Raw genomic sequence first — 25,221 nt, 5'->3', positions numbered from 1 at the left:
TTCCTCTGGTTGTTGAGCGCACCTTTGCGTAGATGCAGCTGTCTGACAGCCTCAGGTAGGGGCAGTACTGGTCGCATATGGGACACATGATGGTGTTGGTGGCCTGGCAGATTTCTTTACTGGAGAAAAGCAACCACCAAATTAACCAGCATAAAACACAACCTCGTCCTTTACAATGGGGGCTTCATGTGTTTGACCACACATGGGAGGAGGAGGGGCTAAAAATGTACGTAATAAAGTAGACGTGCAGCTGAAGTTGCAAGTGACTCTACAAAGTTTTAATTCAGGAAGAATCCACGTGAGCCACGCTTTTAAGGTTTTATTTGTATGAAAATGTCAAAAAATAGGTTTTTTCCTTGTCTTGGTCTACCAACAAAAAAGTGAACAACTTACAAGGGTTAGTTACAAAAAAAAGAGCAGAGTTTGAGTGTTTACCTGACCGCGCAGTGCTCCAGTGTGAAAACCCCGTAGAGAAACACAAAGAGGCCGACCACGGCGGCAGGGAACAGCATCCCCGTGTACCAGCCGAGCCAAGCGAAGTACAGACCGATCTTCTCGCCAAAATACCTCCTGAAGCAGCAGCAGAGCAAGTTAAGAAGTACGACGGTGCGTTAGGGCCACAGCAGGTCAGACAGAAAGAATGAGAGGGAAATTTCTGTCTAACATCTCAGGAATTTTGAAACAGCAAGGCATTTTCTGAGTTTGAAAAGTTGAAAATTTGCTACAAAAGAAATTTTCTAGAAAAAACACGGATTTTTTTTTTCCCTCTTTGAGTTTTAAAAGTAAAAAAGATAAAATGTTATTGTAATCCAGAAAACTCCCAAAAGTAAAAAAAAATGTTTGACTTGTGAAACTCAGACACTTTCAAGTTTTTTCTACAAAATTTACAAGAATTTCTGAGGTTTTTTTTCTTCTTTCCCAAACTATTTTTTGGACTTTTCAAACTCAAAAATTTCCAAGTTTTTTCTTGAAAATATCTGAGATTAATCTAAAAGATGTTTTATTTATTTTCAGCAAATGTGTTCCTCCTGTATTAGGGTTATATAGAATGGCCCAAATGGATTAAAGTATTGTTTGGATTTCATCAAATTTCAGTTATTGCACAGACCTGGGGTTAAGATTGAAAATTAGCCCAAATACAGGTTGCACTGTATTGTTGAATCTACAGCCCACTGTAATATTTTCTGTTAAATGCAATTTGAAACATAGCTGTCTGCTCACCTGATGAGGTCCAGCGGTTGGTACTTGTACCAGACCCCCCACCAGGCCCAGCATTCATACAGGAGGTGCCGATGGTTCTCTGCTCCGTGGGTCCGGATGGAGTTTTTGCTGTGGTAGCTGCCCTGGTGCGGTTCAAACACAAGAAAACCCTGAACATGCCGAACGGAGCGAACAGCAAAGATCTGAAAACAGGCGGTGGAGGTGAGCGACAACAAGAGCCGCAAAGGAAGGCGGATGTGATTACCTCATGAAGAGGGAACGCCGCATCGTACGAGTTATTGGTCAGAAGACGATTCAGTCCTGCAAAGTGACAGGAAACAGATGGTAGGGATGTTAAGTTAGGCCTAGTATCCACGGAAACGTATGAGGAAGAACAAATTCCCACCAAATAAAAAAATATATATACTAGAAAAAACGTGGAAATTTCTACATTTCAAAACTGGAAAATTTTCAACTTTGGAAAATTTTCAGAGTTTTAAAAGTAGAAAAAAAAGTTGACTTTTGAATATCCAGAGAAAACTCACCCATCTTATTTTTCCCCTCCTCATATTTGACCCGTTGAAGGATGTGGTGGACGATCCGGCTTCTGGTGGCGTTGTTGAAAAACGTGTCTTTGTTGTGGATGATGAAACTGAAAGGAAAGGGGGAGTGAGAAACACATGTAAAAGATTTCAAAACCACAAGAGAAGAGATTAAGGTAAAATAAAAAAGTCTCACTGATGGATCCTTGATCGACTGAAGGGAGCCGTGAAGCTTTCGTTTTCCTCCAAGTAGGGCAGAGTGTCGTTGTCAAACTTCATAGGCTTGCGGGGAAGCCATCCACGAAACTTGTTGATGCGCTTCTCCATCCTGGAGGAGAGGTTTCGTATAAAACTACCAGAGTTATTGAGTTGAAAGCTTGCGGGCAGATTCTGAAAACTTCCACACTAACCTGCTCAGAAACTTGTGTCGTCTGTGCATGTAAAAGATCTTCCTCCTGGCAAAGATTGACGATCAAAGGTTTAGAAAACGTTGAGCTCAGGGATAAAATGGTATTAAGTTCTGTAATAATGGACACATACCCCTACGGTATGTGACTGATGATGTGTATGAAAAAGCACACAACCTTTTTTATTCCTTGCTGAGATTTAATAATACTAAAAAAGATGCTAGCAAGAAAAGGAAGAAGGTAGCAAGAAAAAAAAAGATGCTAGCAAAAAAAAGGAGGAAGCTAACCAGCTTGAGTACTGTAGGAGTGGCAGTATTATGTTGTCTGGGTGTTTTGCTGGACCACCCAATTCGATACCAAGTGACTTAAGGACAACAAAGTAAAATTTTGGACCCACCATCAGCCCAAATATTATGCTAATAGAAAATTTGGGGGCAGACTTAAACATGTGAACAAGGAGGCCTAAAAACCTGACTCAGTTTGTTTTGTAACCAAAGAAATCGATTTGAACAAAATGAGAAGTTCCATTAAAATCCCAAAAACAAGATTTTGAGGGCAAGCATTCACCGTGAAAAAAAATGACAAAAATTAAAAATCTGGATCAAAGAGCAGTTATAGTTTATCACATTAACATGGACGCCCCAGTGAAGATGTAAGCCAAATGCTGTTGTTTTTCACAGATGAATGACTGCACAAGTCTGAAAACTCTCACCTGAATGGCATGCGGATGTTCATGAGCTCCGCATAGCGGCACAGAACATCCCACGGCGCATGCAGCTTCAGGAAGATCACATCACTGTTTGTTAAAGAAGCCTGCGCAAAACAGCAAACACACACACACACACACACACACACACACACACAAAGCAAAACAGTTTCAGTAACCGCGGAGAGCTACTTTCCCTCAGGCCTCTTGGCATCAGCGTCCTTTACTCTCTGTACGTTCCAGCAGCGTGGGTGTTTCGTTTAAAGTATGACGATCTGCAAACGACTAGTAGGAGATCTAAAAATAACCAAATGACTCCGTGAAAGAAACACCCACGGCTGAGAGCTCAGAGAGTTTCATTGATCGTCCTCTAGATGCTCCAATCCCGACGCGGGTGCTGCTACATCAAAGACGGGCTTGAAAGATCAGAGATGATCCAGAAATTTCACAATTCCAAGAGACGACTTCACAGCAGCATCATCAAATCTCTTGATTTTGAGGTGGGAGTTAGAGTTCTTATCCTCGGATTTCAAAGCTGGCACTAAAGCACTGAGTGTTTTAAGATTTGCGTTGGTAAGACTGAATGTGTTATAAAACCATATTAAGGCAAAACACAATTTCATAAGACCTTAAGATTTTGGGTGTGTAGACGAAGATGGCACCCCGTCCCTCTCTACTAAGACCTGAAGAGAGAAACAGGCTAAAGTTCCTCTCTATGTCATGAAACAGACCAAGCTGTTTGATAAAACGCTACTCAGTTGCTATCAAAATAATTTTGTCTGTTAAAGAGTAACCACGCTCTAAAAACACAAAATCTTATCAAGTATTTTTGATCTACTTTCTAAAGCAAATATCTTAGTACACTTGAAATAAAACAAAACTAACTTATGAGTAACTTTTCAGCAAGATATAGGAGCCTGTTGTAAGTCATTAATTCTGTAATATTAATGAAAAAGTACTAGTTATCAGTGAAATATTCTGCCAGCAGACATTTTAACAAGACAGTTTAACTTATAATATTTGAAAAAATCTCTTGACTTCAAACAAGCTCCTATAACTTGCTAAAAAGTCACCTGTGAGTATATGAAGGTTTTTGCACTAGGATCTAGGGCTGGACAATAAATCAACAACAATATATATCGCGATAAGACACGTGATCAATATCAATAAATTATATGTCTGATAGAATATTCAATATTCACAGCATTCTTAACCTCTGACAGCGAGCTAAGCTAGGTTGGAGGCATCTAGTAACTACCTCACTCTTTTGTTACCGAGCAACAACCTGTTGAGTAACTTGCGCAGCAACAGTTTCATGTTTCGCCACCATCCCCCTTAAACTTTAACTGCTATAGCACATCCAGGAGAACGTTTTTTTTGTGTTATCCTTTTGCAGTATTATTGTCACAGCCTACAACAGTAATGGTGAATCCAAGGTATTTGCAGTTTTGAACAAGGTTTTTATAAATCTCACATTATGACCATGACCTCATCCTTAATACCTATTAGCAAGCTAAATATTTACGAAAAAGACACAACTCGCTAAGCTCTAGTCACGTGGCACATATGTATTTTGTTTCCCCTTACCTCCTTTTCCATGCGTAGCCCTTCGGCGCGGATGTTCCTCTCAAACATCTCCCTCTTCTCGGACTGGGAGCTGGACTTCCTGTAAACCAGGATGTAGTCTATGAGACTTTTTCCGTCGCCGAAGCAAAGTCCACTAGATTTGTTCCTCCTCTGTGGACAAACAGTCAGAGAGAAGATCAGAAAAGAAAGCACCTGAGTTACATCAAACTATTTACCTCACACCCAAACCTCAGATCTTCAGAACTGTTTTGATTGATTAAAAACCTTAAAGAGGCAGTTTTATGTACTTTCCAGGCACATAATGTCATTTTATAGCACAATCAAGTAACTATGTCACCTTCAGTTGCTATGAAAATGGTTTACTTTTTAGTGCAAATATGTTAGCATGCTTGAATTAAGACAAAACTGACTAACGACTAACTTCAGTAAGATATAGCAACCTGTTTTAAGACAATAGTTCCTTAATATTGATGAAAAGTACGAGTTCCACTGGCAGATTATTTCACTTATAATGACATTTTTCCATTATAAGTGAAACAATCTGCCAGTTGAACTCGTACTTTTCATCAATTATTGCCTTAAAACATCTATATCTATATCTATATCTTGCTGAAAATTTATATGTTAATTGGTCTAATTTCAAGTTTACTGGTATAGTCACAGTGGATCTAGACCAAAACACTTGGTAAAATTTTGTGTTTTTGCAGTGTAATAAGTGGGACAATTCCTGTTTTTAACAGATGGCCAGGCTGGTTTGGATAGCATTTTTCTATTATTAAATCAAATAATCAATTGGACATTGCTTTTTGTGTTTTCTAGGTTTATCTTTTTCTTAGGTCTACCTCCGGGACGGCTGACTGCGACTTGCTGTTGTCGTCCAGGATACTGCTGTGAGTTCCCGGGTTCTGGAGGGTGGAGTCGTCGTCTCTGGACGGGGTGCTGATGCCGTCGGACCGTTCTTTCTGCAGCACCACCTGGACGTCCTTCACGGCTAACGCAAAGACGGGTGAGAAAATAAACTAAATTATCTGGAGAGAGAGAAAAAAATAAATAAATAAAACTAGACACGTGGAAGTATACGTCTTCAAAGTCCCCACCCAGTGGAGGCACGTCGCCCTGAGTGCTGGAGTCCAGGGTTTCGGCCGACGACTCCTCCATGACGCCGTCCCTCTCTCGGTACAGGAACGCGAGGGGTCTGTCGACGGGCTGGTAGCCAGAGGCCGAGGGCCGCTGCAGCTCTCTGTATCGGTGCGGGCTCTGCTGCTTGGGCTCAGATCCATGTAGAGATAAACTCACATCTGCAGAAACGCAGGGAAACTCACCCGTGAATTGTGTCTTTGCACACTTCACGGTGATGCAAAAGCAGCATGTCCACTCTGAGCTACAGTACCAAACTGAAACAGACGTTATTCTTTTTTTTTTTTTAGAGGGCTATGTGCTTCCTCTGTTGATATAAAGAGGGTTAGAGTGACAACACTACAATTATTTCTGCTTTAGGTTGAACTGTCCTAATGGCAAGGTTGACCAGTAAATCAATAACAGTATATATCGCGACTGACACGTGATCGATATCAATAGATAATAGGACTGAACTCTGAACCAGGACTGCATGGCATTCTGGGAGATGTATTCAAAGAAAAATGCTTTAGCTGCTCGACTTCATGCTAATGTTTGGGTGAATGTGTATTTGAAAGTTTTCAACAGTCCAGGTTTCAGAATTCCTAAGGTTTTCCATAACATAATTCCACAAACACTAGCTGCACTTCCATTGACCATGAACTGTTGCAAATTGGACTTAAAAAAAAAAAAAAAAAAAAATTACACGCTAATTACAAAAAACTCCCCTAAAGTTTCTTGGATGAGGGGGTTATTCGACTGTATCGAAGTTCGCGTCTTTCGCTGCAATGGAAACACTTTTTTCACATCACGAGTCACGTGATCAACAACTGGATGTTACTACTGACGAAAATGACAAAGTCAACAGGAAGTGTCAGGAGAAGGGTAGTATTAATTTTTTTATGGACTATAACATGGACAAACATATTCATGTGTGATTTCAGTTGTATTAGTTAATGGAAAGACCACAATTACAAAATTATGTTATTTTTTTATTTTTTACTGTAAATATCTGCAAAGTTTTGACCACATTAGTAATGGAAACACAGCTAGTGTTGCGATGAGGTTTCCCATAATGCTATGCAGTACTCCTGGTCCTAACCTGTTTGGCACCATAATTTTCAAAGAAGAAAAAAAGGAATCAGGAGCCAGTGTGTCATCTGTTATCATTCATAAGGCTTAACACTGAAAAAAGAAACATTAAAAGCTGCACCAGTCAATAAAACCACAAGATAACTGGGAATTTTTCTCAACTAGATTGACTCCTTTTTTTAATCTTCAGTCCTTAATGACTGCCTTCGTTTGTGACAGCAAATGTGACTCAGCTGAATTTTTCTGCTGAGGCATAGTAAGAAAGTGAGAGAGACAGAAGTGGGGGGGAAGCAGCTTTTAATCAGCTGCTGATGCTGTGAAACACCGGAGACCATGGATGCAGCAAGTGGTAAGAGATCAAACTCCCAACAAGCAAAGTTACTGCTCAGCCAGTCGTCCTTAAAGGGTTCCTCTATACTGGGTTCATAAAATGGAAGCAAACTAAAGCTGCTGTCATACTAGCTGCATTTCCATTACAAATGTGTGCAAAACATAATCTATAGTCCTCTGATGTAAACAAAAAATAAAAAAAAAACAAAAAAAACCCCAACGATTTCTCAACTGGTGTGTTTCCATCAATGAATAAGTCATCAATGAAAATAAGCTGCATTGTCGTCTTCCTACCACTTCCTGTTGACTTCTTCGCATTTTTCATCAGTAGCAGCATCTGGTTGTTGGTCATGTGACTTGTGTGATGCAAAAAAACTGTTAACACTAAAGCACCCTACTGTCGATTCGACCTAAAAACCATCTCATCCGAGCGGAAAAGCTTTTTAGCGAAAAATTTGAGTTTTTTGGGGGGGGTTTTTAATGTAGAAAATTTATTTTCGTAATTCCAATTTGTGTCAGTATTTAGGAACAAACTTAGCAAATTTGGATAGACAAGTTGGGCCTGAAACATCAGACTTCAGTGCTTTACCAAATGTTCACTCCTTTTTTTGGCACTATTGGTACTTTTTTTGTCATCTTTTAGCTACAATTTTTGATTTTGTGTGGAATTCTCCAACTGTTGCATAAAAATATCAGAAGCGCTCCACTGTTTTAGCTTTTTGACTTCACTTCCAGTATTTGATGCATTGGCGACCCCATTTCCTTAGTCGCTACAGAACGTCAACCTTGCTCTCATTAGTGGAAATTAGAATTGCTTACTATAAATGTTAGCTGTCTGGGGACTAGGATGTTACAGATTAGCTTACGTCATGCTGCTGCGCCAACGGGTCACACCGTGACGGGTTAAACAATGCATCAATGAAACATGAACGGGTCCGGCTGTGCGTGTGTAACACAAGCTACATCTGAGATCGCATGTTGAACTGATGGGAGCGCACATAAAAGAAAAGAGAAACTGACCTCATCCTTAGATCTCAGTTTCATCAGATACCCTTTCATCTGGCTATTGCTTTCGCCCTTTTATATCTCCAAAGCATTCCAACCGATCAAAATGCATTTATTCATACAAGGCTGAAATATTTAAACTGCTGGTGAGAGTCATTGACAGCCAGGCATCAGTGAAGAAACAGAACGAGCATCGGTTGCTTTCACTGATTCCATTCAATCATTTCTCAAACAATTAGTAGCTTCCAGGGTGGAAAGACAGAAAATAACAACCATAAACCAATGTTTTCTCACTGTTGTACTTAATTAATTGCTGGTTCTTGGGTTATTTTTTACATACTCTCAGAATAAATTTCAAAACATTTTGATTGTCATATCCCAGGGTTGAAACCTAATAGGGAAAGGTATTGGTAGTTCAAACATATTTTGATCGCAGCATCAACTGAAAACTCATAAAAGAGAAGTGAAAATGAGAATGTTTTATAGAACTAAATGTAATAGGCATTACATTACTTTTGGGGAATGCAGGAGTTGTTCCCTTGCCATGCACATGTTGCTTGGTCCTAACTTGTGAGTCTGGTGAATTAATTTATTCTGTCCAGAATACATTTTTCAATGAGCCTTGGGTTTCACCCAGATGCAACTTTGCAAACCTTTTTCTTGGCAACGCCTCCACATGAGCAATCATTGTTCAGTTTTTTTTGTTTTCGCTAACATTTTTGGCATAAACTTCAGCATTTCTCAGGCTAACAGAAGCTTTTTGAGTCTAAGATGTGGCTCTTGGGATACGTCCAACTGGCATACTGTACCTTGTAAGTAGAAGAATAGATTTTTATTTGACATGGCAAATACATTTCTGTCTGAAGACTAAATTCTAAGATAAATCTACACCGACAAGCCACAAGACAACCTTGAGAGACTTGGAATCCTCCTGACGTGTGGATGTGGGCTGAGGTATCTGTTTCCAGTATGTTAGCAGTATGTTACAAAGTGGCATCTAAATGGATCGGACTTCTTTGCCGCAGTAAAGAAATCCAGGAATTTGGAAGGCCAGCCAACTTCCAAAAACTCAAGTACTCAGTTTTCTCAGTGACAAGGTGCAATATCTGGCTGAAAGAAGCTATAACCTTCAGGGTTATAGCTTTATAGCAGTGTACAAAAGGTATGCTAGATGGAGGTGGGTCAAAGTAGCATCTAAACAGATGGAAGGACCCATAGTTTCTCAACAGAACTTTACCAGAGGCCTCATACCTTCTCCATTGGCTTGCCTTCTCCAAACAATACATACACCATAATATGCAAGAAAATTTATAGGAAAACGTGCTTCATCTGATCAGTCCACCATGGTTCTTGCTCAACCATGACCATGTTACCAGTTCACTGTTGCTAATTCCTTAGAATATTTCTGATAGATACTGACCACTCCAAACCAAAACTTTAGTTTTCGAGACACTGGGATCCAGAAATAGTCAAACTCACTCAAATATTCTAATTTTTTTTCCCTTTTTTAACATCAACAATGTTCCCTTGCTGCCTAATATCATCATTAGTCAAATCAGTAGGGTAGTAGGCTCAGCTCAACAGTTTTGTGTAAGAATCTTAAGTTTTTATAGCCTGTAGTTTATGACAAGGAATAAGAGCAGCATAAAGTAGGCTGTGATTGTATGTTAGTGTGTCAGATATATATTTAATGAGTGTATGGAATTTTATGGTGCTTTTCCAGTTTTGAGGCCGTGCCAGTGTTTCTGCCCTCTCAGGCCATACAAGGTATTTATACTCATAAACATTCCTGTGTGGGAGTTAGGCAGCTCAAGACGCCTCATTAATGCTACATCAAACACAATTTATCTTTTGTTTCAGTTTAAAATGATATTGCATGAATTTTTTTATTTTTTTTTTATTTACAGATCCCTGATGTCTTGTTCCACTTTAAGACAGTAGTTCTGCCTAAATATTAGAGAGGAAAATAGGCATGAGCAGTCCAAATATTCCACAGACGAAAATATCCACCCAAATAAATGAATAATTACGAGTAATAAAGAGGAATGAAATATGCATTTTAAACACTTTACAAAAAGGAGGTGAAGTATGTGTAGAAAGCCAAGAAAAGAGCTGAACTCTATTAGAATTATCAGTGAGAGGTTTCAATTCCATTTCACACTGCATGTTTAGAGGAATAGTTGCACTGCACAACACCCCAAACACAACATACCAACAGTGTGTTTAGGAGGAAGGAACATTATGGTATGAGGATACTGGAAAATATTAATATTGGATTCCAGAAGTTATGGACAGACACACTAAAACATGATGGGAATATGGATTTTTATGAAGAGACCAGCTGACCAAATGTGCTGCAACTCGACTTGGTTGCTAGGTGATGGGCTGGGTGAGGGTGGGGCCTGTTGATGTGATCTGTTGATTTGTGACTTCTTGAGGTTTTTGAAAGGGCACATTTTCCAGTCACCAAAAAACATTGACATATTGTCAAACAAAAACTAAACATCTTGTTGAGGGTTTTTTTTTTGTGGCTGTTTTTAGAAGCAACAGAAACCCAAATGGAAGTACAAAAAAGTGGAAATTATAAACTTTGCGTTATACGTCCCCTTTATGTATAATATTAAGCAAAATACAAAAAAACATATCTGTGGTATTTTTATTCAAAGAACTGTATATTTTTGGAGAAAATGGTTGTATCCGTTCTACAGCCGCTTTTAGATCTTCTGTGTCACAGAGGAGAACAGAGACGACAGTGTGCATGTGTGCATGCGTATGTGTGTGCGTGTGTGTGGTTTGCAGATCGGTGTCAGGAAAACCGTTCCCTCCATCTGGATGTGCCCATCATTGTCCTTGGATGTGTCTTTTATTCCCTGTCAGGGAATGATGGAGATTCCATTGCCGCACATCCAGCAGGACCCTCACTCACGCTCTCCGGCGTCAATGACATGACCTTTCTGAGTGTGTTCGGAGCAATGCATCATGCATGATGGAGAAGTGTATGAAAAAAAAACTAAAAGAGTTCACTGTCACAGCGACAGCGACTGAAGGTCATATGCTTGCATGGTCACGGGGGAGCCGAGTGTGAGGAATGAGCCGGGGGTAAAGGTGAGTGAGAGGAGGAGGACACAGCAACGCATGAAGGAGAGCACTGCAGCACTCTGAAGAACAAGCTGCCTTCGCTTCAAGACAACTTGACAACACTCACCGTGTGGAGGTGGGCAGAGACAGAGGCAGCTTCACCCCTCAGAGCGGAGGAGAGAGGGGACAGCGGGGCTGGGGATGGAAGGGGGGGGGGGGCTTCCCAGCTGAGCTGAAGCAAATGTCAAAACAGCCAGAAGGACTCCTCCACATATAAACATGCAAACACGCACGCTTGCACACACACTCGGTCAGCCCGCGTTTTCCCTCCAGCGCCGGCGAACGGCCTCGCCGAGGGACACAAACAAACAAACACGGCGTCCCACGAGGGAAAGCGGCATCTCCCCTCCCCCCTATACACTTTTTACCCCATCACCGTAGCGACCAAGTCAACATCCCAGACGCGCAGGGATGCACGCGCGCGCTCTGGCCGCTCTGGCATGGAGAGGCTGGCATTCAAAATATCCTCAAAGAAAGAAGAAGGAACGCTCAAGCGTGAGTAGGATGTTTACAGTGTCAGGGAGAGAGAGATGTAGTGAGGGTGTGTGTGTGTGTGTGTGTGTGTATGGCGCTCATCGGCTTCTTCAACGCCAGCCAATCAGATGTCAGGCTTGCTCTGACAGCGGGCCAATGGGAAGAGAGTGCTGGATGTGGCAGTGTTGCGGCAGCACAGCACAATGACAGTTGGCACCGATTACAGTGTCAGCAGGTAGCTTCCATGGAGACTCAAGGGCAAAAATCGCCACGGAAACAAGGGGCCGGGTCAACATTAAAAATGTTAATACAAATTAAAAGATGAGATAATGTTATTGCCGTATTACTGCCGATTTCTTCTTTTTTCCTATCCTCCCCATCATATCACATAAATTTACATCATTTACAAGGAGTTTTCATTATTGAAAGATCTGCAGTTGTTATGAAACATTAATGTTTAGACTTTTAGCTTCAGTTATTTTCCGTCTTGATCATTTCTTTATAGTTTCTTTCCTTATATTTTGCCATTTTTGTTAATTCCTGGTGTCAGTCCAATGAGTCCCATTATTTGTGTTCTGGATTTGTTTCCTTACATTAGTATTTCTGTTTACTGTTTTATTAGTTTCAGGTTTTCTTTCCCCCTTCTGATTCTTTTAGCTTTGATTATTTTCCACCTCACCATCAGCCTACCTGCTCCATTCCCCAGCTACATCCACTCACATGTAATTAGCTCCTCTGTCATTTCCACTCCCTTCTCGGTATATTTAAGCTTTCCAGTTACATTTTTTATCACTTCCATTGCTATCCACCGAACTGCCTGCACTCTAGTCGTTTTTCCAGTTTTTGTGTCTCCTGTTAGTTTTTGCTATCTGTTGTTTTTATTATTATTTTCATTATACTTCCTGCTCTACAAATTCCTCTGCACCTGGGTCTCCCTTTATGCCTCATTAGGACAGAATTATCACAAAATCCCTAATGTATGACCTGCTGTAGACATGAAGTACACTCTCAAAAAGCAATAACACAGTTACCTGCCAAGGTAACTTTGTTGCCTTCAAAGGTAATTTAGGTAACTCTAAGTAATGGAGTCTCGAAAATAATTTAGGTCATTTGAGAGTAATTCGAGGTAGATCAAGGACTGATCCGTGAGGTCTCAAAGAACCCAAAGCAACATCTGAAGCCCTGTAGAGCACAGGTAAGGTAAAGCGGCTTGCATAGGAGAGTTCCAATGAGAAAACCTCTTTCTGACCAAATCCAACACAAAAGCCAGTCTCTCATTTGCCAAAAAAATACCTTCAAGATCCATAATACTTTCTGGAAAAGGATTGATGAGACAAAAATGTAATATTTCTGAATGTTTTTGTCTCATAACACCTGCCATATGATGAAGACAAAAAAGGGTCAAAGACGGTGGTGGTGGTGGTACGGTGGTCTTAAGCTTCTTTGTTGCTTCACAACCTGGAGGACTTGACATAATTGTTGGAAATCTTTTTCAAAATTGGCAAGTTTCCAATAAGCAAATTTACTTTCAAAACGTCCAATTGCGCAATTGTATGGTCAATGGAAACGCAACCACTTGGGTCATGTAAAGAGCGATATCAATAAATGATTGATAAACGATTGCCCAGAACTTGGCTCCTTCCATTTTGCTCTAATATGAAAAGCGTTCCTGTCCCATCTGAAAAAAATCTCCACAGCAAAATTCTACTGACACCAAATTTTAAGATAATGAAGGTATATTAATTTTTTTGTACAGTTTTAGTGTTTTCCAGTGGATTAACCATTTTGAATGTAGGCAGAAAGTTTAGTCTTGGTCTCTTGTGAACATAGCAACGTCTCCTACATGTTTGCCGTGTTTTCCACATGGTTTGTGTCAAACTTTGAATGGGAGTTTTAAGGACTTTGAACAAAGATCTGGTCTTCCATAAAGACCAGCTCTCTCAAGTGTATGGCCTGTCAGCCCAGTTTTGGACTCAACTAGACCGGATTTCAAGCGTCTCATCCACCACATTGTCTAACCTACTTGTGCTGCTGTCGCACAGCGTCTCCTGACTGGCGCTGCAGGTGGGCAGCGGGTTGATGGAGAGCGACGCCGGGCAAGACACCGGCTCGGCATGCTCGCCAATGGGTGGGGCTGCCGAAGCCTCGGAGCGAACGCCATCTGGACTGTAGAGATTCTGGCTGCTCGATTGGACAGGACTCTTCCAATGGGAAAAGCCGATCGCCACCTGACCCCCGAGTTCAAACCCTGTCAAAAAAAGAAAAACAAACAGCAAACAAACAAGCAAACAAAAAACAATCAACACTCAGAATGAGAACATCTGTGAAGAGAGTTTTAGTAAAACAACACTGCCATCTAGTGGTGTCAGAAAATAACATGCCCATCTGTGCTTTGTCTTTTTCTGCTTAAATGTCAAGTTACACACTCCAAAGCAAAAATGAAGTAGTAAGAACATTTTTTTTTCTAAGTACAGATATGTGGAAATAATTATTTTAACTGCATTCTGAATGACTAATCATTAACGGCAGATGTTCCAGTGCTGGTTCATCAGAGTGAAAAGCTGGAAGCCTCTGCCAGCCAGCCTTTTTATCTGCTGTCCTCTCCGCTTTGTGAAGACGTGCAGACTGCTGATCCAGCTCGGCTTGCCTCCGGCCTTCGATTTCCCCTCCGCAGGCTTTTCCTTCACTTTTACAAGGTCTCTAAGACTGGTGACCCGGAGCAGCTGGGCTTTCTGCTGCCAGCCCACTTCAGATCCGTCTTTTAAAGGTGGAAGGGTCCAACATGAACCTCTCGCCCTTTTATGACAGCGAAAACACAACCAGACAGCCGAAACAGAGAGGAATCTGCTACTAAAAGTATTTTAGCAATACAGAACAATAAAGTGGACATCCAGAGTAGTTACCCATTAGACTGATTGCAACAGTAAAACTATTGTATTTACTGTGAGTTAAATCCCCGTTTTAAACAGGAGAAAAAGAGATGCACTAAAATTCACTCTAAACAAGAAGCATTGACAAGACACTTCCTGTTTTATTTCCAAAATTATTTCTTTGCTAAATAGTACTATGATTTGTGACTGCTTTCTTTAAATTCAAAAGTTTTCATACAAAACAATTACTGTACCTCTAAACATTTTCAGAATGACCATACTTTGGTTTTGAAAGCCAAATAAATTAGTTACTGCTCCATTTCGAGTCAAATAAAAAAAGAATGCATATTATACCCCTTGAGGATGCAGTACATAACTTTTACAAAAATATGTGTTCTTCATAACTCATCATGTCATGACAATATGGGATAAGACAGTTAATCTGTGGAAAAAAATCTAACTCCTCCACCTCCTCCCAGAGCTACTATGAAGGTCTACTAACAACCTGTCAAAAACAATCAGAGCCAGGAGGAGGGTCTTAACGCTGTCAATCATCCTCCTGTACAATGCTCATTGTGTTAATGGTGGAAAAACAACTTATTGTTACTGGTGAACCAGTTGTAGTGCAGCATAGAGCAGGTGGGAGGGGCTGAGAATGAGAGTGATTGACAGCACTAAGACCCTCCTCCTGGCTCTGATTGGTTGTTTCTGACTTTCTGGTGTATTTCTGCAGTTAGTACTGGGAGCACTGGGAGAAAGCATAGGAGATAAAAAAAAAAAATTCACAGATTACATTATTCTGCTCCCACATAATTATAATTTTAAAATATGAAAAGAAAACAAATATATTTTTTAAATAAAAGTTGTAAACAAAGGAATAAAAAAGAAAATATATATACATCCAGTTATGTTGTGTGGATGTGTTGCTGCAGGAGGCACTGGTGCACTTCACAAAATAGATGAAATCATGAAGAAAGAGCATTCTGATGAAATAATAAACCAACATCTCAAGCTAGTTGGAACCAAAGTTCGGTTTACATTCCAACAATGTAAATGACACCAGCAAGTTAGTAACAAAGAGGCTTAAGAACAACGAAGCCAATTGCTGTCCTTAAGCAATTCTACAAAGGAAATGTATGCAAATTTAAATCAAAATATTCTTACTCTGTCAATATTTTAACCCATTTTCTGAATATGGGTCATTCTGGTCATCCTAAGAGAAGAACAACAGGATAAGTTTACCATGATTTAATTTCTGATTGTGAGAAAAAGATGTTATGCATCTTTTCATCCATCTCATGATAGATATAGTTGTTTTGAGTAACATGAGAATAATAATCTTGTCGTCTTGGTAACTTATCTCTAAGGACACAGTTCCTTCTATTACACTGAATCTGCACAATGTTGTGCATCATCGATGTTCGACAGCAGCTCTGAAAGGACAAACCAATCACCAGATCTAACGGCACTGTTTAATGCTTTTTTGTTAACAGACTCCATAATTTCCCCTTCAAATTTAGATATTGCAATGTGGAGTTAAGGGGTGCAGTTTCAAACAGCACCTATAGATGGTGCTAAATCTTGCAAACTGCTCCTTTAACCCTGAAAGACTTGGACATAAAAAACTGAACCTTTCTAAATGGTTTTGTAGGAGCATTTTGATGATGAAAATATGTTATCAGGTTTTTGTCTTGCTTTGTTTCTGTAATATTTTATGAAAGTGCTGTATTAAATATAAAATTGTTTAGAATTTTGGATTATCACTGCATAAAGATGACAGATGAGAACTATATTTCATACCACAATAATATTTTGTGGTATTATTGTTATAGCAATAGTGCCACAAAATATCGTGATAGAGACCACATCGTCCACACCTACTCGTAACCCTTAATGCTAACCATTACTAGTATATTTCTAACCTTAATTCATTCTTTACCTCTAAAGCTGACCCCTGACCCTAAACAAGGGGTCCACTGTAAAATGTTCAGGCTTTGGTTCCCATAAGACCCATTGGTCTTCAGGAAGTCGGTAAATGTAATAGCAATAGTCTTCAGAAGAATAGCTAAACAAGTACACACACACGCACACACACCCACACACACAGTGGTGTTTTTGTTTCTTGTGGGGACTTTACATTGACTTCCATTCATTTTTTAAAGACTAATCCTTATCCCAACCCTAACCACAACATACCTAATCCCTAGCCCAAAAACAGCATTTCCCCTCATGGGGACCAGGATTCAATCCCTACAAGAAGCAGTGGTCCCCACAACCCCACAATGTAGACAGAAATAGATTCCCACAAGGATATAAAAATGTGGTACACACACACAGGGTGGATATGTGTGTTTATGTAAAACAGAAAGCCCAGCAGATTTTGGAACAACTACACACTTCCTAATCAATAGAAGAGTGGGATGCCTGGTAGTCCCTGGGCCTCTCAGATCACAACTTGGCTCTACATTTACCACAGGGATTTATTCCAAGGACGGACATGTGGGTCATACTCAGCAGCTCTCAAAGGTCTACACAGCCCCTCTGAACATGATAAATCACATTTAATGTACCACACAATACAATCTGAACAATTCAAGTGAAAAACAATCAGTCTGATAGAAGGAAGACTCTTAATGATGGTATATTATGGACATTGTAGATATTTAAAAAACTCAGAAATTTTTAAATTAATCTCAGAAATCATCTAGAAAACACAAGGAAATTTCTAAAAACCACAAAGAAATGTTTAAACACCAAAAGCAAAAAAGGAAAACCTAGAAAAATCCCAGAAATTTCCAAGCGTTCTCTAGAAAATTTCTAAGCTTAATTTCAATATTTCAATTTTTGGGGGTCAAATTTAATTTTTTTCTGTCTGCAATAGCCTTAATATGCCACCATGGAACACACTATGTGCTATAATGCAGTTGTTTTCACACCCTTGTATTGTTGAAGCATCTTTTGAGTGAATCACATCACTTCACCTGTGTATATTTTGTTGAATTGCCTTTTTTGGATTGTAGAAGTTCTCATTCTGGCAACCCCACAGTCTTAATCTCTATTGAACAAAGAAAAAACATCAAAGATCTGTCTTTCTAGATATTCCAACCTTGTGAAAGATAATAGAAGACTAAGTGCTGTCCAGTCAGGGCAAATAGAGGTTAAGAGAAGTACTAACATCAGGGCTGATTTCATTTAAAAAGGTATTTCATAGTATGAGATATTTTTTTCGCCAAGCATAATACAGCTAATCAAATGAGGATGGACTTTAACTTATTTTTTGCATCATATGTTGATGCACTAAAAGCTGGATTTATTTCGAGGCATTTTACAAATCATCATGCCAGAGATGCCAATAAATTCAATAAGTTAAAAATAGCACAAGGAAACCTTCTGTTTCTGCTTACTATACAGTTCTAGAGTTCAAAATGTACAGATAAAAAGGCGATTTTCATCCAGAGCTCGTATTACTGCCCTCTGTGGATAGGGGATGCAAGGAGCAGGAATGGCTGGATAAATGATACCCTGGCCTCAGATGTACAGTTGGATCAGTGACTGATGCAGAGTCTGAGGTTCTGCTGTTTTGTGGACCGTTTACCCTTTAGTAAAACATGTTAGTTGTCATTATGTGTGAAAATGTAGTTGAGTTTAGATTGAACCAGCTAGCTTTAAACTAAGGAGCATTCTGCAATCTGATTCGAGTGTCTATCTATCTATCTATCTATCTATCTATCTATCTATCTATCTATCTATCTATCTATCTATCCATCCATCCATCCTCCATCAATACATTAATTTAACCATCCATCCAGCCATCCGTTTAGCCATCAATTCATCCATCTGATTATCTGCTTATAATGTGACCTGGATAAACATATAACTGTCTTTTCCTGTTCTATAATCATATTGTAGTCTTAAAATATTACAAACTTTCCAAAAATTATGTGAACTCTGGAAAACTAAAACTGGAGACACATAGAACAGATGCAACAACGTGGCTTGGGCATTCTGTAACGTAACTGTAAAACAGCCATTGATTCAATTAAGATCAGATTTTTCAATGTCATTAATGAGCAGTGTGAGCCGCTGATTCGAAAGAAAAAAAAATCTACCATAGTCACTGGAAACAGCAGTGAGGGAGGAGGAGCGGCTGTAACCTACACCTGGCATGTATCCCAACGACCTCCAAAACTTGCAAAGCGTGGACGTAGTGTGTTCTAAACAATATCTGTGTTGCAGTCATCAGGAAACAAAAGAAAAAAGAAAAAAAAGTGCCCTCCTGGCTCTAAGAGGAGAGCAAGGCCCAGATATGTTCCTCACATCCTCAAAGCCAAATGCAGTGAACGCACCAAACACAGGTGCAGGTATGTGGGGCGCCCAGTAACAGGTCTGGGCTGGAGAGAACTGCTGAGGGGAACATCTGCGGATTAATACTATAATAAGGTCCTCAAAAAACAATACAATAATTTCTTGTAATTTGAGTGCAAATGGTTTCATATCGACTGTTAAGTGAAGTGCTTTGCATAATTATTTCTATCACTTTTTCATGGGTTGCATTTGGATTCAGAGCCAAAAGTATGGAGAAACAAGTTTAACCTTGTGGTTAAACCAACTCTGATCTTGTTAGTGACTAACTCAGATTAGATAAAGAGCATCTGTCAACATCTGGTTTTAAGCTTTAGGTCACTGGTGTCCAAACTTTTTGCAGCAAAGATGGCTAATTTAAACTACGGGTGGCATCAAATTCCTTAAATTAAAAATGCAAAAAATCAGTTTGTGATTTTTTTTTAACCTGCTCAACAATTTTTTTTTTTTTTTTTTAATGAAATCTGCTTATCACCTATTTCAAAAAGATGCGGTCAGAGTTTCAAAGCGTTTGATTATGCAAAAAAGTTGAAACTGATGCACATAACCTTCGCAAAAAAAATAAAAAAATAGAGTTAGTATGTAAAGTGCAAATAACATTTTTGAGTGAATTCTTGAAATATCACCCTTAATAATAATAATAATAATAATAATAATAACAGTAAATCATGTCCTAAAGACTTTCAAAGTGAAAAAGAATTCCATATTGTTCCGTCAAGCTAACATGAACTTCTTAAACAGTGGGAGTAAATTCTATGGAAAATCTCACAATAGTTTTTGCGAAAATAAAAAAATCTAAAAATAAAAGCAAATGTTACCATTTCACACATGCTTTCAAGTTCCAGGTTTGGCTTTCAAGAGAAGTCGTGAAACAGGAAGTTAAATTTGAAGCTGGGACAAAGGGATTGGTCAGAATTCAGCCAAGTCGCACTGATTGGTCAGAGAAGAAGGACTTTTCTTTTTTACTTTATTCAGACAAGTTTTCTCTCGTTTACAATAGAAACCTATTTTGATAAAACAAACAAAGCAAAATTACAAACAGCAACAAAATTGATTCAAGTAAGCTAATAAAATATGAACTAAAAAAATTAGTTTATGTAATTGGTCAGATTTGCGGAACAGTCGCGATAACTGGTGAAAATTGGAAATTTGAGTATGATGAGTAAATTCGCATTGATTAATGGTTCATATCGCAACTTCCTGGAGTGAATTATTAATTTTTAACAAACCTCTGATGCCTTCGCAGAGCATCAGCTTGTTTACCAATAAAGTGAAAGAAAGTAGCCGCCCTGGAAAATTCATCGGGGCAAAAGTGATTCTGGCTTTACGGGGACAGAATGTTCAGCCTTTAAATCAAATACATTTTTGTAATTTATGTGATTGGTTGAAGTTTTTTCTTTTCTTTTTGCAACAAAGGAAAACATCAGCCAAAAACAAATCCACTTGCAATCCGCACAGGGACCCACATAGTAAAATTGAAAAAGATCAATCTAAACTGAAGCCCATTTGAGTTGTTGTAAAGTGCTGCCAACATGTCAGCAACATAATGTAAATCATTTTTATATCGTCCTTCACCAAATCTTTGCCCAAAGGGGGGGAAACACTGACTCTGAGCTGCAGGACTGCAGTAAATCCCGATGACAATAAAGAACCCCGCAGGATTAGAATCGATTAGAACTTTTAAGAACCTGCAGTGATGCTGACTGGTGCTGACTTCTTTAAGACAAAAGCAGTGGCTTTTAAATAACAGCCAGCTCTTTTTGATGTCAGAGAGTAGTCTATAGAGCGTTGTCTTTGAAAACCCAACAGAGTGTAGCTCAACGCTCCAAAGCTCTCCCTGAGCGCTTCATTAGGCTTTAAAGAAGAACTCAGAGGAAAGAGAGGAGGAAGGCAAACTGCTAGATGTTTTCTTAATTTGATGCTGAAACGTGTCTATTGTCTCGTGTGGCTCAAGTAGTAGTGGCTAAAGTGGCCGACTTTGGCGAAAGTACCAACAGAGTCAACAGTGCTGTTGACAAGAAGACTAAATAGAGATTTCTCCTGCTTTGCTCTTTTGTCAAGTTTTATTGTTTCAGAACTAATTTTAAAAAAGTTAAAACGCAATTTCAAAAAGCAGTTTTTAACTTAATTATTTTATTTTTTTACTAAAGGGAGAGAGAAAAAAAACTATTCCAACAAATGTGCCTCCATTGTTAACCCTTGTGTCCAGAAATGGGGTCCAACCGACCTCACAAACATATTTTTGGATAGGAGAAATGTAGTTTTGACTAGTGAAAACTAAATTGTAGATATCTTAAAAGCAAATAATGACTAGACAAAACTAAAGATATCTTAAATTGTAATTTTGACTAGATATCTCTAAATGAATTTGAGATATATTGAATTACACAGCTTTTCTATTTAAGATATCTTAAATTGACATTCTGACTAGTCAGAATGGCATTACTATATCTTGAATTAGTATTCTGTCTAGTCAAATCATCCCTGACTTATGTAGCAATTGTAAAGTTTAATAAAACAATTTAAAAAATAGAGAAAATGAAAAAAGATGTTTGAAAATGCACCACTTTCATGTTGAAAATGGTTTGACAATAGCAATTTTAGCTTTTCAAAACAGTTTTTAAGTACATTTGGTTCGTCAAAAATGAATAAACAGGAAATTCTTTGCAGATATCAGAAACAGTCTTAAAGTTTATGAAGTTTTGCTATCTCTGCATTTCCAACAATGTCGAGCTCTTTCTAATTTCTGACAATTTTGTGCAGGAAACATAAAATTCTGCAGCCAACTGTTTGCAGCAACTGTTAATGAATGACATGGAAGCCGTGTCATTCATTAATAATGACGTGGCTTCCATGTCATTCTTAATTCAGATATCTAAAATTATAATTTTGACTAGTATTAAGGAAGAAAAATTCTAAATTGGTTAACTTTGGAAAAAGTCTGGCTCTCTCTTCCTCTGGATCCAAGGTCCTCTCGGTGGGCCGCGTGCGACCACAAGGAAAACAACAATGCGTGTTGACGTCACAGAATTACAGAGATTAATCCAATATAAACTTACACCAGAAACTGCAGAACAACGGAGACATACATTCATTTACCTGACAGACTTGGAAAAGAAGGAAAGAAAGAAAAGCAAGATGTGCAAATACATCTTTGGAGAGTTGCAAGATCAAAATCTGATTTGTTACTTCAGTGTAGAAAGTTTTATCTTCTTTTCTTTAATTTATTCAAACAAGGCGTATCTTTGCTCATCCAATCCAGAAGCTATCTCTGACCCCTTATCTGAAGCCTAAAACCCCTGCAGTGTTTACGGCCTTTCACAAATGAGTGCGAAAAGCCAGAACCTCCCCTGTACTGCTCTCCACACAGACAAAAGGCAGTTCAAACGATCCTAGCAAACCATCTGCTGTAACTACAGGTAAATTAAAGGTCAAAAAGTCAGAATACATTACTAATTTCAAAACCACAATTAGGGTATTTGAATCAAGACATGTTAAGTTTTAAAACTAGCTTATTTTAAATTTATTTTCTCAACACTAGTCATAATTGTTTTGAAAGATATCTTTAACTGTAATTACGAATATGTGTCCCGTCAAATGTCATTTGAGATATCTTGAAAGGAATTTTGACTAGTCAAAATATAATTAAAGATATCTTGAATTATCATTCTTACTAGTCAGAATGTAAATACAGATATCTTAAATTATCATTCCGGATAGTCAAAATGTAGTTTTGTCTAGTCAAAATGCATTTTTAGATATTTGGAATGTAATTACGGATAGTCAGACGAAACCGAATTTATGTTAAAACGGCTTGCCATCCGACGTTTGCTTCAGTCCTCGCACGCACAAGGGTTAAACCTACGAAGCCAGGAAATCAGTTTCCCTATTTTTTTTTCTAGAAAAATTCTGAGATTAATCTGGAACTTTTTTTCTAAAATTTTTTCAGCTTTTTAAACTCAGAAATTCCCACGTTTTTCTAGAAAATGTCTTAGATTAACCTAAACATTTCTGAGATTTTTGGCGAAAATGTACTCCTTTTTTATATAATGGTTCAAATACGCCGTTGTATGGTCATAACAGGGTTAAACTTTTACGAGCACTCTTACAAGCGATGACGTCACCTACTTCCAGAACTTCCGTGTTGACAGTCGGAGCGTCCGGACTGCAGGAGCGGATTTACTCGATTGGATTTTTATTTATTTATCTATATATATATATTTTAACGATCCCACGAAAGATGTAGCTACCCACCGGAACAGAGGTCCGCCAAAGAAGCACGAGGGGTCACTGCTCCTATGTCCCTGACCGGTTAGAAAGGAGACCGCCATCTTTACAAACAGGTGAGTTAGTCCAGGCGTAATCAGGGCTTGTATGGCAGGCCGTCTTAATATAAAATAGGGTTCACCGCACTTACATTCCAGATATCTTAAATTAGTTTGTGACTAGAGGACGTAGACGTATTAATAAATTAAGATATCTCCAGGGGCGGATCTACTGGGGTGGCAGTTGCCACCCCAAACGAGAGCCTCGCCACCCCTGTTGCCACCCCAGCTAGCGACTACGAATTCAATAAATAGTTATGGCAAATCGGACATTAAGCGCATGAAACTCTTTTTTCCGACAACATTGAATGTAACACAATGTAACCTTCAACCTACTGCTAAGTAGCGGGAAGTGCGAGAGAAGGACAGAGCGCGAGGCAGCATTGATGGATAAATATTACAGGACTTGGACATTACGTGATTTATCGTAAGTCACACATGCGCCATTGCTGTCCATTGAGTCAGGAATATATCAGTGGTCAGGAAACTACTACAATCACGCAAAGAATCAGAACAACCGACGCAATGTTTAGCAGTTAATTAAACCATATATAATGGTAATAAGGGCTTCAGATTTCACAGGTGTGGAAAAAGTTTTAATTTAAAGAAAACATTGAACAAGTGAGCAGTGGGTCAGTTATTCTAGCCTAACTGTTGCTGGCCTGGTATTGACTTTGATAACCTTAGCATGTGCTGCGCAGTTCGGTGTGTTTTGGTTCCGTTAAAACAGGTCAACCCGCCCACCAAGTCATCAGTAGAGCAGCTGTTTAAATCAGCTAATCAACCACCGTGGTGTTCAGGCGAAAACTTATTAATAATCACAATATAGACATTAAACCTGACAACATAATGTAACAGACCGGATGTTCTGTTTTAGTGTTTTTGCTACTTTTTTGTGTGGGAAATGTTTGCTTTTTGGTGTTGATTCCCCTGATCGGTAATCTCTGCTCTATCTGCTCGTTGAGCTGTTGTTTGTCGGTTGCCATGGCAATGGGTCGTGTGTAATACCGACATACAGAGCGAGAAAAGGCGGAATAGAGGTTGTTGGAGCTATTTTTTCTTTATTTCTTTATCCATTTGGATTTTGTTACTTTATTCTTAAATGTCTATTTTTTGTATTATTTACAGAGTTTATTTTGTAGGTTGATAATTGTTGATTTTATTTATTTTTTGTTTTATTATTTTTCTTATTTACTTTCTAAATTTACACAGGAAGTAATGTGGGTCAGTCCACTTTCTATAAGTGTAGGGGCCTGAAGGACCAGCAGGCATTTGGGTTTGGGGCTGATGGTTTTTACCAGTGCAAGAGTGGTAGCATGAGAACAAATGAAAGTTTGAACTCTGTAATTGTTTGGTGAAAGAGGAAAATAAATCACCAAGAACAATCAATAAGTTTGGACATTGAACCTTCTTTTGCCCGTGTCTAGAAACATGACCCCAGTGCCTCAGTAGTAGCTTGGTGGAACTTTTATTGGATGTTTGGCTTGGCAAACAATCAGAAGTGGCTCTGTCTAGTTTGGTTTTTCACCTGTTTATCAGCTTTATTGTAGCTTTATTGTGGCGCACTGCAGCTGCTGCAATTCCTAAAAACAAGCGACAAAAACGGAGCTAATCCCCTGTGTTCACAAAACGTGGAGATATTTATAACAGTCGTCAAACTACGGCTCCAACAGCATATTTAAAATAAAACGATTGACCAATATAAATAGAAATTTGCCCCTTCTTGCATCTTGACAGAACAGAAACTAAACTGTTTATAGATTTGTATCATGGAGAATTTACCAAACATCAGTTTTCTAATCGTATTTAATAGATATATCTGATAACAAATGATGGCGCTACTAATATTAATATGGTAATATTAATATACTAATATGAAGCTCACTTTGAAACAATACAAGTTAAAAACAATATTTTGTGTGTATATATATATATATACATCCATCCATCCATCCATTTTCGGAACACCCTTGTCCCTCAGTGGGGTCGGGAGGGGTTGCTGGTGCCTATCTCCAGCTAACGTTCCGGGCGAGAGGCGGCGTACATCCTTGGCAGGGCGCCAGTCTG

The 25,221-nt window shown here is 38.9% G+C and overlaps 2 protein-coding genes across 4 annotated transcripts in view; one reads left to right on the top strand and one right to left on the bottom strand.

Annotated features, from left to right (window-relative positions):
* Nucleotides 1-25,221, bottom strand: part of LOC106957704 (anoctamin-4) — a 49,234-nt gene that overhangs the window by 15,726 nt on the left and 8,287 nt on the right. For 2 of the 3 annotated variants that reach the window (XM_015049136.1, XM_015049135.1), the window contains exons 3-14: nt 13,621-13,845; nt 5,540-5,740; nt 5,285-5,433; nt 4,443-4,592; nt 2,862-2,962; nt 2,153-2,197; nt 1,939-2,070; nt 1,746-1,852; nt 1,466-1,521; nt 1,222-1,343; nt 436-570; nt 23-119 (exon numbers count right to left, since the gene is read on the bottom strand). In XM_015049136.1, coding sequence (XP_014904622.1) covers nt 23-119; nt 436-570; nt 1,222-1,343; nt 1,466-1,521; nt 1,746-1,852; nt 1,939-2,070; nt 2,153-2,197; nt 2,862-2,962; nt 4,443-4,592; nt 5,285-5,433; nt 5,540-5,740; nt 13,621-13,845 — 1,520 coding nt within the window. Of the gene's footprint in view, nt 1-22; nt 120-435; nt 571-1,221; nt 1,344-1,465; nt 1,522-1,745; nt 1,853-1,938; nt 2,071-2,152; nt 2,198-2,861; nt 2,963-4,442; nt 4,593-5,284; nt 5,434-5,539; nt 5,741-11,190; nt 11,896-13,620; nt 13,846-25,221 lie in introns of those variants that run through there. The other variant, XM_015049137.1, reaches the window with a different exon arrangement.
* The window catches only part of LOC106957706 (NXPE family member 3-like), a 20,059-nt gene continuing 17,796 nt past the window's right edge, over nt 22,959-25,221 (top strand). The window contains exon 1 of the mRNA XM_015049143.1: nt 22,959-23,172. The gene's annotated coding sequence lies outside the window, so the exon portion shown is untranslated. The remainder of the gene's footprint in view (nt 23,173-25,221) is intronic.

This window comes from Poecilia latipinna, unplaced genomic scaffold (genome assembly GCF_001443285.1).
Source record: "Poecilia latipinna isolate Pla-1442-1.1 unplaced genomic scaffold, P_latipinna-1.0 Scaffold928, whole genome shotgun sequence".
NCBI classification, from domain to species: domain Eukaryota; kingdom Metazoa; phylum Chordata; class Actinopteri; order Cyprinodontiformes; family Poeciliidae; genus Poecilia; species Poecilia latipinna.
This window is presented reverse-complemented; position numbering and strand designations above follow the sequence as displayed.